This window comes from Antechinus flavipes, chromosome 6 (genome assembly GCF_016432865.1).
Source record: "Antechinus flavipes isolate AdamAnt ecotype Samford, QLD, Australia chromosome 6, AdamAnt_v2, whole genome shotgun sequence".
In the NCBI taxonomy this organism is placed as follows: Eukaryota; Metazoa; Chordata; class Mammalia; order Dasyuromorphia; family Dasyuridae; genus Antechinus; species Antechinus flavipes.
In genome coordinates, this window is record NC_067403.1 from 171,687,992 (window position 1) to 171,702,130 (window position 14,139).

The window sequence follows — 14,139 nt, forward strand, 5'->3', positions numbered from 1 at the left end:
AGAAATAAGAAAAACCTGTTAAGATTTCTATAACTAATCAAAGCAAAGAGAACACAAAATCAGGAAAACAATTTATACAGTGACTACAATAAAAGCATCAAAAGATTAAAAACAAGGCTTCAGAACTGATTAACATGGGGCAATCTAGGCTCAGTAGGTTGATGTAAAACAGGCTTCCCTACCTCTGCTCAGACATGGATTATTTTCAGACATAGCTGATGTAGATATTTGTCATTCAGGAAAGCTTTCACTTGGAAGAAGGCTAAGCCATATGAGGAAAGTGGTGATGGGGAGGAAGATATACATAGAAGAGTTCAAAGAGGATACAGACAAGTACGGGAATGGTAATATTATTCTGTTTAAGCTAAATAGATTCTTAAAAAAAAAAATCTAAGAGATACAGTTTCATATATAACTTTTTTTCCAGTTCTTTGTGCATAGAAAAGTTCGTGTTAAATAAATGTTTATTAACTTCATAATAAAAAAATGGGAGGGGAAAAATGATGACATTCTACATGTCTAGATACCAGTTTTAAATCTATTCTTTTGATTCATGAGATTCAAAAGTTCACACCACTGTCACTTTCACTACATTTTCTATACAGATCAAAACTACTCTGAGTAAAGATAACAAATGAGATAAATTGTTGTAGGGGTCTCTAGATGGACACAGACCATTTTAAAATTCATCTATTACTGATGCTAAAGAATGTATGCAAATGGTTTTTCTCATAATAAGAATTACAATTTTTAAGGAAAATTTTCTGCAAAGACTTACATGAATTGATACTGAGTTAAGTCAGCAGAACCAGGAGAACACTGTATTCAGTAACAAGATTATGTAAGGATCAACTGTGGTGGATTAGACTCTTCTCAATAATGCAGTGATTCAAGGAAATTCTAATAGACTTGGGACAGAAAATGCCATCCACATCCAGAGGGGGAACTATAAAGACTAAATGTGGATCAAAACATAGTATTTCAACTTTTTTCTTTTCTTTTCTTGGGACTTTTCCCCTTTTGGTCTTTTTTTTTTTTTTTTTCCAAACACAAGATGACAAATATAGAAATATGTTTTAAAAAACTGGACATATATATTTAACCTATATCAGATTGCTTGCTAAAATAGGGAGGGAGGAGAGAAGGACAAAAATTTGGAATAGTAAATTTTACAAAAATGAATTCTGAAAACCGTATTTTTACATATATTTGTAAAAATAAAATATTAAGGAAAAAATCTGTTTTCAAGAATACTTGAAAAAGACAAATAATTTATCTTAAGTTTTAAAAAAAGGTACAAAAACTAGGTTTCAAAAAGCAAGTCCTTATTCTCATGTCTTTTTCAATTAAATGTATAATGTAGTACACACACACAAAAAAACTACCTTTTGACAAAAGTCAAAGAAACCTTTCAAATTCAAGATAATCTTACTAAGTAAGGTTTTACTGTATTAATCTGGTATGCAACCTCCTTTCTGGCAGAATTAAATTTCTAAAAGAGCTCTGAGATGGGAATGGATGGTGATGAGAATAACACAAAAATATTTAGTGCCAGAGAAGCAACTTTCTATCTAGCAATAATGAAAACAATAGACACATGAGAATGGCAAAGGAGGAGGGAGAAAAAAGAGGAGTTTAAGCAAGAGGGAGAGAAGTTACAATTTGTTCTCCTCATCCTCCTTCTCTACTCCATCTTGCAAAAAGATAAGAGAACAGAAACCCAGAAGGGCTCATAAGCAAGAGAACTTTAAAAGTTTCATGTTGTAATGAAACATATTATCCAACTCCAGAGAATGAGCTGATGGGAATTTGAATGCAGACTGAACATTCTTTTTAAAACTTTCAAAAGTCAAAAATTTTAAAAAATGAATGTCAAAAATATATTTACATCTAACTGGAAAAAAATATTTGAAAAAGTTACATTTGAATTTGTAATACACTTAAAAAAAAAGGAGGGTCTATATAAAAGATTCAGTTTCATATACAAATTCTCTTGGCCTCTTCACCAAGTGAAAATATTCATTTTATTCAAGATTTGTTAAAACTCAGGTAAAAATAAAGTAGCCAAGTACTGAAAAGTAAAAAATACAGGTAGGGATAAAGACACAGCAGACAACAGCATGGCAACAAAGTAGAGTGAGGAGATAGCCAGGAACTTAAGCTTTTAGATTGCTCATCTAAATGGATGCAGTAAAAATTGTTTCTTCTGTTAAGAGTGAACATACTCCCAGGGCAAGAACTGTTTTGGCCTTATTTTGCATTTCCAATCCAAAGCACAGTGCAGTACCTGGCACATATTAAGTATTTGATAAATGCTGCTAGATAAATGCTTCTTGTCTGACTTGAAGTACTTTCCAAAGAAATGTTTTTGGCATGTGAGAAAGCCTAAGCCTGAGCACAGCAAAACTACATAAATTATAATGTATAAAAATGTAAGATAAAGACATCAGAAAATGGTATTCATTAACTCCTACCCAAAACGTTTCCAGAAATAAATATTAAATGTATTAAAGGAAAAGTAACAGGGCACCAGTGGATAGAGTAAACCCTGAATCTAAAAAACAAACAAACAAACAAAAAAACCCATTTGGGTTTAGGTTTCTACTTGGATCAATAGGAAATCTATATATAGCAGAGAAGACTCTAACTTGCCCTAGCAAAGAAACATCTTGACTGGTAGGAGCTCCTTATGCCAATAAAGGCCTAACGGTCTAGTTTTAAGGCAGGATATAGGAAACTCATCTTCAAATTCAAAAGAATTTGCTTCATTTCAGATTTCCAACATCTCCAGATTTTGTGAATATCATCCAGTGGTTTGACCCCTCAGTGGCCTAAGCTATTCCCTAACACCACAAGTTACAGAGGAAGTGCACACCTGCACTGGCCAAGAAGTTTCCTCCTCTAGAAATTCTCTATCAGTGAAATTACAAGTCCACTTCCTAATCTTATTACAACAAGGCACTCTATTATTTTATCCTATTAGAAAACTACTTCCTATCGCTATTGATGCCTACGTCACAGTTGGCATCAACTTTGGAGTCTGGCTCTGGAGTACTAGGTTCTGAGGGATGAATCCTCTACCTGGCATATCAGAAATCAAGTCATTCTCATCCCTACTTGACCTTCCCTAGTTTTTGTATCATCTTAATTCCCTTGTCTTTATGTGCTATGTTTCCATACTTGAATGTAAGCTCCTAGAAGGCAAGCCTGAATCACCTGCATCTGCACCCAGTATTTAACAGGTTCCACTTTGGAGTAAATGCATAAGAATTCTTTACCTATACATTACCTTTATTAAACCAATTACATGAATTTTTTTTAGTAAGAGATTAATAGTCAAATATAGAAAATTTTTTACTTACCTTAAGTTTTCCCTTGTTAAAAGCACAAACTGAGACTTGGTAGGCAGAATGCCCCATATCAATAAATACTACATTTCTTGGTTTCTCCTCTAAAGGTGGAAGATCTTGCTTATAAATTCCATATGCTAATGCAACTGTAAAAATAACAACAAAAAAATTCCTATGATTTCAGCCATTTTGGAGATCAATTACCACTAAATTATTTTATTTAAAGTTTAATGCAATAAGAAAACATTATTATTTATGAAGAGAATGAATTTATTTTATTTTTGGTTATCTGCCAACTTATTTCCCTTTCATTCTACATTTTGACCAATGCACATCTTAACATTAAAAACAAACCAAAAAAAAAAAAAAAAACTTATTGAGGCTTCCAAAAGCCTTCTGCTTAAACTAAGAGTTAACCACTTCCAAACTAAAATCCTTACAAAATGAGCACATCAGAATAAGTTTGAAGGCTAATGAAATCCATTGCATTCACTAGAAAAAAAAAATCAACAGCACATTTTTGCTAGTGAGCATTTACCTGCAGTGGTTTCGTTCATCAGCCTTAAACAATTTAAGCCAGCAACTTGTGCAGCTGCCATCACGGACCTTCTCTCAGCATCAGTGAAGAAACTAGGAATCTAGCATTTGAGAAACAGTGAGTTAAGTTAAATAGTTCTATATAACATAATTTAACTTTAAGGTTCCAATTATGAAAAGGGCAAAATTAAGTAAGGTGATTATACAAAATTTAAGGCAACATCAAGAATCCACTGAGACTCATTAAATGAGAAAAAAGAAATAATCAAATCTTGTTAAAATTGTGAAATGTACATTCTATGATTTGGATAGAACTCAAAAACAGAACATAAGTGTGATTTAATTTCCAAACAAACATAACACATCAAACAAGGTCCAAAGGAGCTAAAGAGTGAAAAATATCGCTAAGTATCTTATTTAAATTAATAATAATGATATAGTCCTTACTATATAATGCAGACATCGTACTAAAGTTCCTTAAAATTATCTCATTTGATCCTCACAATAAAGCTGGGAAGTGGGCATTATTATTCATATTTTACAAATGCAGAAACTGAGGCAAATAAGATTAAGTGACTTGCTTAGGATTAGAGTTAGCAATTGTCTGAAGGCAAATCTGAACTGAGGTCTTCTTGAGGTCTGAGTTCTATCCATTTTACCATTTAGATTTGAATATTCTAATTTTCTTAAAAATAAGTGTGTAACACAGCAATATTATAATGACAATAAAGTATAAAAATCTTTACTAAGTTCAATACAATTATCTAAGACATTTCCAAAGGACCCATGAAGAACTATGCTATCCACCTCCAGAGATAGAACAGATGAACTAAGCAAAGACAAAAGTATACTTTAAAAAAATTTTTATTTCTTGCTTTTCATGGCTAATACATAAATATGTTTTGCATAAAATAAGTGTGAAGTTTATAATTTTATTTTTAAAAATTATATTTCTTATTGCTGTTGGTTTCTAATAATACAATAAAATATTTTAAAATTTAATTTAAATGGCAAACCCTACCCTAACCCTGAAAATTAGAACTCTCTGATCTATTCAATTATCAATGAATTTTGCTAAATAATAAGCACCACTGAAAATTCAGATTTAATAAATGACATTTTACAAATACCTTCAAGGAACTAATTTATAAAAAGTAAACAGTTTAATATGTTTATATTTTATTATTATATTTTGGAAATCCACTTTTTATTTTTGTATTTACTTAAAAGTAGATCTACTCAGTATTTTGATGTGAATCTATCAGTTAATTTAAATTAATATGAGGTACATGTCCACGAATTCTCATATGAAGCTAGAACACTATGGTGTTAAAATATCTAGGGCCTGTCATTTCCAAAATATATAGAGAACTGACTCTATAAGAAATCAAGCCATTCTTCAATTGATAAATGGTCAAAGGATATGAACAGACAATTCTCAGACGAAGAAATTGAAACTATTAGTAGCCATATGAAAATATGCTCCAAGTCATTATTAATTAGAGAAATGCAAATTAAGACAATTCTGAGATACCACCACACACCTGTCAGATTGGCTAGAATGACAGGGAAAGGTAATGCGGAATGTTGGAGGGGATGTGGGAAAACTGGGACACTGATACACTGTTGGTGGAATTGTGAATACATCCAGCCATTCTGGAGAGCAATTTGGAACTATGCTCAAAAAGTTATCAAACTGTGCATACCCTTTGATCCAATAGTGTTTCTACTGGGCTTATACCCCAAAGAGATACTAAAGGGAAAGCGACCTGTATATGTCAAAATGTTTGTGGCAGCTCTGTTTGTAGTGGTTAGAAACTAGAAAATGAATGATGCCCATTAATTGGAGAATGGTTGGGTAAATTGTGATATATGAATGTTATAGAATATTATTGTTCTGTAAAAAATGACCAGCAGGATGAATACAGGGAGGCTTGGAGAGACTTACATGAACTGATGCTAAGTGAAATGAGCAGAACCAGGAGATCATTATATACCTCAACAACGATACTGTATGAGGATGTATTCTGATGGAAATGGATTTCTTCGACAAAGAGATCTAACTCAGTTTCAATTGATCAAGGATGGACAGAAGCAGCCACACCCAAAGAAAGAACACTGGGAAATGAATGTAAACTGTGCATTTTTGTTTTTCTTCCGGGTTATTTTTTACCTTCTGAATCCAATTCTTCCTGTGCAACAAGAGAACTTCAGTTCTGCACACATATATTGTATTTAGGATATACGGTGACATATTCAACATATATAAGACTGCCATCTGGGGGAGGGGGTGGAGGGAGGGGAAAAATAGGAACAGAAGTGAGTACAAGGGATAATGTTGTAAAAAAAATTACCCTGGCATGGGTTCTGTCAATAAAAAGTTATTTAAAAAAAAAAAAAAAGGAGAATAGGTGTTAGAATTTTGTGGATAAAGGTTTAATATTACATTCCAGTCTTCACTAAAGAAAATTGCTAACAGGCCCTAGATATATATATATATCTATATATAAACATATATATAAATATATATGTTTATATATAGATATATGTAAATATATTTATATATATCTATATATATATTTTAATAACTTTTTATTGACAGAACCCATGCCTGGGTAATTTTTTTACAACATTATCCCTTGCACTCGCTTCTGTTCAGATTTTTCCCCTCCCTCCCTTCACCCCCTCCCCTAGATGGCAAGCAGTCCTTTACATGTTAAATAGGTTACCGTATATCCTAGATACAATATATGTGTGCAGAACCGAACAGTTTTCTTGTTGCACAGGGAAAATTGGATTCAGAAGGTATAAATAATCCGGGAAGAAAAACAAAAATGTAAGCAGTTTATATTCATCTCCCAGTGTTCATTCTTTGGGTGTAGCTGCTTCTGTCCATCATTGATCAATTGAAACTGAATTAGCTCTGTTTATTGAAGATTTCCCACTTCCATTAGAATACATCCTCAAATAGTATCGTTGTTGAGGTATATAATGATCTCCTGGTTCTGCTTAACACCTATTCTCCTAATGAAAGAGAAAATATTTTAGTACTGCCATGATTTCTGAGCCTTAGTAGTTAAGTATTATTGCACAAGAGTAGGGACACTATTTAAGTGACAACACATCCTTTCTTTAAAAAAGTAAACATTCTTAGTAAGCCACAAAATTTGAGAAGCATTTCAATAAAATAAGAGCAAACAAAATCATAGTTATTTAGGAAAGCTCTGATTTAAAGGCACTAAAGCTAGTGACTAAACTTCTTTGAAAAGAAACTAGCTATCCTGTGAGAAAATGAAATAGCCCCTGGAGTGATTTCTCTTGTAGCCCTTTCCTCCTGAGCCTTTTCTGTCTAAAGAAAAGAAGAGGCTGAGCTGCTGGGCTGACTATTTGTTCTCATTCTCAAGTACAGTGAAGGAAAAGAAACAACATCTTTGAGAGTGTTTAGGACCGGCCTTTTATAACACAAGACCATCCCTGAACAGTTAACACCCTGCATGATCTTGGACAAAGCACTCGACCTCCCAGAGACTCTCAGTTTCATCATCATCTCCAAACAGGAAAGAGCATATTCCCATTGTGAGGGACATTCATTCATTCATTCCTTCATTTACTTATTTTATGCCAGGCAATTAAGGGTGACTTACACAGGGTCCCATAGCTAGGAAGTGTTAAGTGTCTGAGACCAGATTTGAACTCAGGTCCTCCTGACTTTAGGGCTGATGCTTTTTCACTGTGCCATCTATCTAGCTGCCTCTTGTGACAGATTTTTATTAAGTTACCAAGCTCTAGGACAGTGCTGGGAAAATACAGAAAGGTGAAGCTACTTGCTCTGCCCTGTGAGCACAAGGATGGAAGTGGGCTCTTCCTGGCATTCTCCCCTGTTCCAATCAAGGCCTCACCACCCACCCCTTTATGGATTTTGGTTCCCTCCCAAAAAATCTGGGGTACTGATGCAAGACTGATATTGGCTCCCAGCACCTCCAACTGCACACAAGTCTCTAAATCAGAAAATAGAAAACCATTTGGCAGAATGGCATAATCATGAAGATATATCTCCTATAATCTATCTGCTGTGTATATGGTACTGAACTCTTAAATTGGGCTGCAATGATAAATGGAACCAGTATCTCCCCACCCCTACTCTGAAGGACTTATCATAGAACCAGACAGAAACAGAAGGAAACTTGAAGGTCATCTAATTCCACCCATTTTATAGTAGAAACAACTGAGACTCCAAGTAAAGTGACTTCCCCAGCCAGGGCTTGAACCATAGCACCTTGCCTACATCCAACCCTCTTTTTACTGAACATATTATGATTCTTTTAGAACAAGGTTTTCCTAATGAGTCAGGTACTCTCAGGAAGGAAGTCAGGTACTTAACAGAAAAAAAAAAATACGATAGTAGAATAAGCATTCAATAAATCTGCTTCAAAAAGCACCTTGTCTCTAAAGCATAAATGAAATTTTCTGACATCTCAGATTTTCTTTAAAAGGAATTCAGCATAGGAGGCATGCCATAATGATCATGATAGCCTATATATTACAAAGTGATCCAACTTCTAAAAAGAGTACAGAATTAATGTTTCAATGGGTATATTTTATGAAAATCCCAATTTCTCTTGCATATCATCTCCCACTTTAAAAAAGAAAGATAAACTCACTTTTGCTGATAACTTCTGGGGCGAATGGTTTAGGGACACCTGGTGGTGTAAAGGTTTCAGAAAAGGGTGGTGGTTATACTGAATGTACTCTTGGGAATTCAGCCACTAAAATCACCAATATCTACTGGCTAATTGTAACCGACAAGTTGAAAAATTTTAAGCTATAACAAAAATGAATTTTTTTTTTCCTTTTCTTAACACAAGAAGGATCAGACACATAACCCAATGGAAAAAAATTTTTTTATCACCATTTTATTTTGAAATAAAAAATTTCATTGTATCTCTATTTTCTTTGCCTCATGAACAAAAAAAGAAATGTTCTACTTTAATGGACACAGCTTGTTCCTTCAAGATATTCTTACATTCCAGCTCTTCTCATGTTGAAAAAAGACGTTAATTGAATTTAGCAGAAATGAATAAAAAATGAAAACAGAAAGAAAAAAGAATCAGATCCTTACAATATAGAACATATAGGACACTAATACAATAAAAAGTAATATTAAATAAAACTAGCACTTTACATAAGTTATCTCATTGGAACCTTACAACAATCCAAGAATGGTGTTGATTTGATCAAAGTAAACTTACTGAAATCACACAATCTGCCACAGGCTTCTTCAAAGCATTTTCTGAAGTCTCTTTAAGTTTGGCCAATAGCATTCCAGTGACCTGCTCGATTGCAAAAGGCCTATCTTCTTCTAGGTACCGTACCTGAAAACAAAGGAAAATGTCAGTGAACAAAACAAATAAATATTTAATGAAGCTATCAAGTTAATTCCAGAAAATTTAAAAATAAATGAATAAGCTATCTTGAAATACAAAAACAATCTTTAAAATATTCATTTCAACAAAAATGACTTTTTAAAACGTGTTATTCATTCCTTATTTTTTCCTCCACTTTCACAAGAAGTTGCTTTTATTTTTTAACAATAAAGGCAAGAAAAATGTAAATATAAACTCTCTACTAGACTAGTTTTAGCTAAATTTACTATATCTGCATGATTTCAGAGTACTTTTCCTCATAAAATATTCATTTATAATATGAATTTCAATAAAAAATTAAGCAAAATACAAAAAACTAAATCTTAGTTTAAAAGGAGCAAAGAGAAGGTATTTTAGTCTCAAGGTTACATTCTGATAACATAAATAACTTACATGTACAATAGCTTTGAACATAAAAGTTTCTTTTTTTTCTTTTCTTTCTTTCTTTTTCTTTTTCTTTTTTTTTAGCAAAGTAAACACTTATGCTTGCTTTTAAAAAATCTTAACAGTAGTACCAGCCCTGAAGTCAGGAGGACCTGAGTTCAAATCTGACCTTAGACACTTAACACTTCCTAGCTATGTGACCCTGGAACAAGTCATTTAACCCCAATTGCCTCTGCAAAAACAGAAACAAAAACAAAACAAAACAAAAATATGTATATATGTATATATATATATATATGTAAATAGATGCCATTCAAAAATGTTTCCTTTATTTAATATCTTTAACATATCTCAAAATATTTCTGCAATAATTACAAATTTTTTTTTTCAAATACAAACCTCAAACCAGTTTGGTCCTTTCCATAATTAGCAATAGCTCGAATTCTCCCTACCCCTCTGCAATTTCTAAGAGTCAGTTTTATTATCAAATTAAGTAAAATAATCAAATATTTTTGTCTTCTCAAAAACTTGATACAAAAAAATGTTGATACACTTTTTTACCACTTGAATAGAAAGGAACTGAAATCTAGGTGAAACTATTTTAGCTGCCAAGAAAATGTGACTAAGCAAAACGACATGCTCATAGTTGGATTTTTTAATTATTGATTCTATCAAGTTATTGTATTGGATAGGTACCTTAACTCCTGTACTTCCATTTGGCATTTTCTGAAGTTCATAAGGAAGCTTAACCCTTTCAGTTTGCACAATGGGATCATCAAAAGACCGTCCATGAAGTTTTTTGAAGCCATGTAATGTATTTCTTACATTTGTAACAATCTGTTAAAAAATATATTTTTATTAATCAAAGTATATCACCAGACCTTTGCCCTTTACAAGTAAAAAACAAAACCTGTATTTCCTGCATATCTAAATTTTAAGATAAAACATACATAAAATACATACTTAATATCAATTCTCAAACAACTGAATTATCAATGGTGCAAATATTTTTTCTTCCCACAATTCTTTTAAAGCTTTTGCTCCTTACTTTGCTAAGATATAGAAAAAGTTCAAAATAAATGTATTTTTTATAAGGAAGGATAATAATCTACATATCAATACCTCTTGTCAGTTATTTCTCATCTTCTTTTATTACTTATAAAAAGCAATGTTTGGGAAAGTGAATAAAGTACCAGACCTGGAGGGACTTGGATCCTACTGACTTACCAGATCCATGACTAAATAACAATCTCAATGACCTTGGAACAATTCAGATTCTTAAATTAGACCTGTGGTCATTAAACTAAGAAATCCACAGGTTGGTTCTGTCTATTCCCACAAGCACACCTCTCCAATCTTTGCTAAATTCTATATTCCCTCAAAGCAAGATTCAACTTATGATTAAGCTTCTCATGTTCTGCACATAATTCCTAACTTCTAAGGTCCCACTAAGAGAGCATCAAATCCTACATCTATGACCCATGAGACTTTCTGGAAGTCAGATTTCTTTTAACTAAATATATTTCTTATGGGGGATGCACCAGACTTTAAAAAAAAATTGAGTAACAAATCAAAGTACAAATTGCAATAATTTTCAAAGAAAACAGCCATAACTTTCAAATCTAAAAAGGATGAACTTTGGTTTCTAAATACAATTTATCATTACATGGCTAGAATAATGTTATTTTGTCCAATGTCAAGTCAGCCTGCTATTTAGTAAAGATGACATGACTGTTTTCCTCAGAAAGTGTAAGAATTCTGTGATGTATCCAGAAATTTAGTCAAACTATCATGCCCACACGCATTAGAGTTGGGTGAGCTCATAGTCCAATTCTGAAATGGAACTGAGAGTGAGCCTAATTTTCATCCAAATTGAAGTATTTGCAGAAAACAAATTTATTGAAACTACCTCCTCCCCCCACCCTCCCAAATGGTTAGAGATACAAGGAAAGAAAGGGAGAGAAAAATATTTAAACAGAAATTACCTACAAATATAAGTAGAGCTTTAGGCTAATAAAGTTATATTGGTGATAGAGAAAGGGAAAAAAAGATTCAGGCAGGTACACATTAAAATTCAAAAGAATTCAAGAGATATCAAAACTGAAAAAAATAAAGTTGAAAGGAAAATCAGTTATAATAACTAAAATACAAAATGTTTTATTATTGGTGAACATACACAACTCAAAAATGTTAAAAAATACATTCTACATAAATTAGTGACAGCTTCAATTATTTTCATCTCTTATAAAGATTCTCTAATTTTTTTTTACTTTTTCCTAATATTCTCCCCATAGATGAGAATTTCTTGTCAGGATACTCTTTTAGGTATGCAGATATGGTCTTACATAAAATACATAAATCTTAACATTTAATTATGTTTTAACATACATTACCAGCATCACAACACAATTATTTTGGAAAAATAATTGTGAACTATTTTGACTAATGTTATAATAATATAATTATAATAATAATGTTATCAGACCATAAATCTATTTCTATAGAAATTCTATAGAAAAATTTCTAGGTTAACAGTAGCTTCAGGTTATGTTTATGCTTTATTCAAGCTCAAGGTTTTTTGGAAGGAATGTGTACAAAATACAAATAAGAATTAAAATATTATGGCCAAAAACCAAATGTAACACAAAATTATAATTATAGATTTTGTTTTATGCATACCTTTTTTCCCTCCTTTTCCTACTGAGTATGATTAATAAGGATTCCCCCTTCTTAATCTAAGATTTTTCTATAATTTGTATTATGGCATATTTAATCCAAAATTTATGATTCTAAGCAACCACCAAGATTAAATTTAATTTACCTGACTTTTGGCTGCATTCCCAATGGTTCGAGTTTTGGATCCTAAAGATATACAAGCCCTAGAAAAGAATAAATAGTCAGATTCTACTAAAAGTAATGATAACTCTGGAGGGAAAGAGGGTTAACAGGTTAAAAAAAAACCAAAATAAATTTTCTAGTATGTTTGTAATTTATTCTTATGCATGTGACTATAAAAATCAACTCTTTAAGGATTAATATACAATCATGTAATTAATGCAACTTATAAAACATTTTAAGATGGCAAATCAGTTCTTTTATTTCTAACAAACTTCATTCCTAAACAATAGATCTCAAAATATATAATAAAGATGATTTATAGGAGAATATGAATCTAAAAGATTCATTCTAAAGTACATAAGCCCTCACTATTTGTAGCATAAATCTTATTGTAAAGTACTCTGCTAGCACATATTAACTGACTGTGAAAAACCGATTAAACTCATTACATTTTACAAAAAAATCCTCCCATCTCAACCAAGAAAAAGTTTATTTAGTAACAATTCTGAATAGATTCAACATTTTACATATACTAAATACCTACAATCTACGAACCACTCAAATGAATATATGGGTGTACTAGATCAAATCCCTGATTTCAAGAAGATTATCATCTACTTGATAGGGGAAGAGATATGAGGCAGCCTACTCTAAAAGGCACAAATTAAATGCCCAGAGGAATACAGAATAAAAGTTGGACAATAATCAGTTAGACTGAAGACTGAAAGCCAAAGAAGTACTGAGGTTTTAGATTTATTTTTAACATTTTCACAAAAGTACCATAAAAAAATACATCACACAGGAATAAACTTCCATAAAACCTTAACTTTTAACAACAACACGATGATAGCTACTAACAATATAGCCTTTTACAATTATTATCACTTTTAATCCTCATGACAACTTGGGAGATTGCCATAATTATCTCCATTTTACAAATGAGGAAACTGAGGTAAACAGACTGTTAAGTGATTTGCCCAGGGTCATATACCTAGGAAACAAAGCTGAATAAAATGATTTAACAGACCAACACTCTCCCCCACCCCAACCTATCAGGATATATATTTGGTTCTTTGCCTCTATATCTATCTCTAGATTTGCTACTTTTCACTTTGTTCTTGTGAGGGTGTGTGTGGGGGGAGGGGGAGAACAGATCCCATGCACATGTAGGTATCTACATTTCTGCAAATTAGCTTTGCTTCATGTCATATATCTTTCCATGTTCTAGAGTATGTTCAATATTCACCTTTTATGACATCTTGATATCACAACTCATCTTCCTGAGTTCAAGCCTCACTTCCTAGCTGTGTGACCCTGGTCATGTCACTTAACCCTGTTTGTTTCAGTTTCCTCATCTGTAAAATGAGCTAGAGAAGGAAATGGCAAATCACTCCACTATCTTTGATAAGAAAATTCCAAATAGGGTCACAAAGAGTCAGGATGATTGATAATTGAACAAATATCACAACACTTTAATTGCTTGTTTTGACTAGTCCGTAATTTTTGGATACATAGATTGTAGTTTTTTGATATTATAAACAAGGAAATCATTAATATTTTATATTTTTGATGCTCTTCTTAGTATTCTTAAGATGTCAGTTAATCAA

At 32.2% G+C, this 14,139-nt stretch overlaps 1 protein-coding gene across 1 annotated transcript in view; it reads right to left on the reverse strand.

Moving 5' to 3' along the window:
* The window catches only part of HSPA4L (heat shock protein family A (Hsp70) member 4 like), a 72,989-nt gene that overhangs the window by 43,072 nt on the left and 15,778 nt on the right, over positions 1–14,139 (reverse strand). The window contains exons 3-7 of the mRNA XM_051966505.1: positions 12,516–12,573; positions 10,391–10,531; positions 9,137–9,259; positions 3,889–3,988; positions 3,363–3,496 (exon numbers count right to left, since the gene is read on the reverse strand). Coding sequence (XP_051822465.1) covers positions 3,363–3,496; positions 3,889–3,988; positions 9,137–9,259; positions 10,391–10,531; positions 12,516–12,573 — 556 coding nt within the window. The remainder of the gene's footprint in view (positions 1–3,362; positions 3,497–3,888; positions 3,989–9,136; positions 9,260–10,390; positions 10,532–12,515; positions 12,574–14,139) is intronic.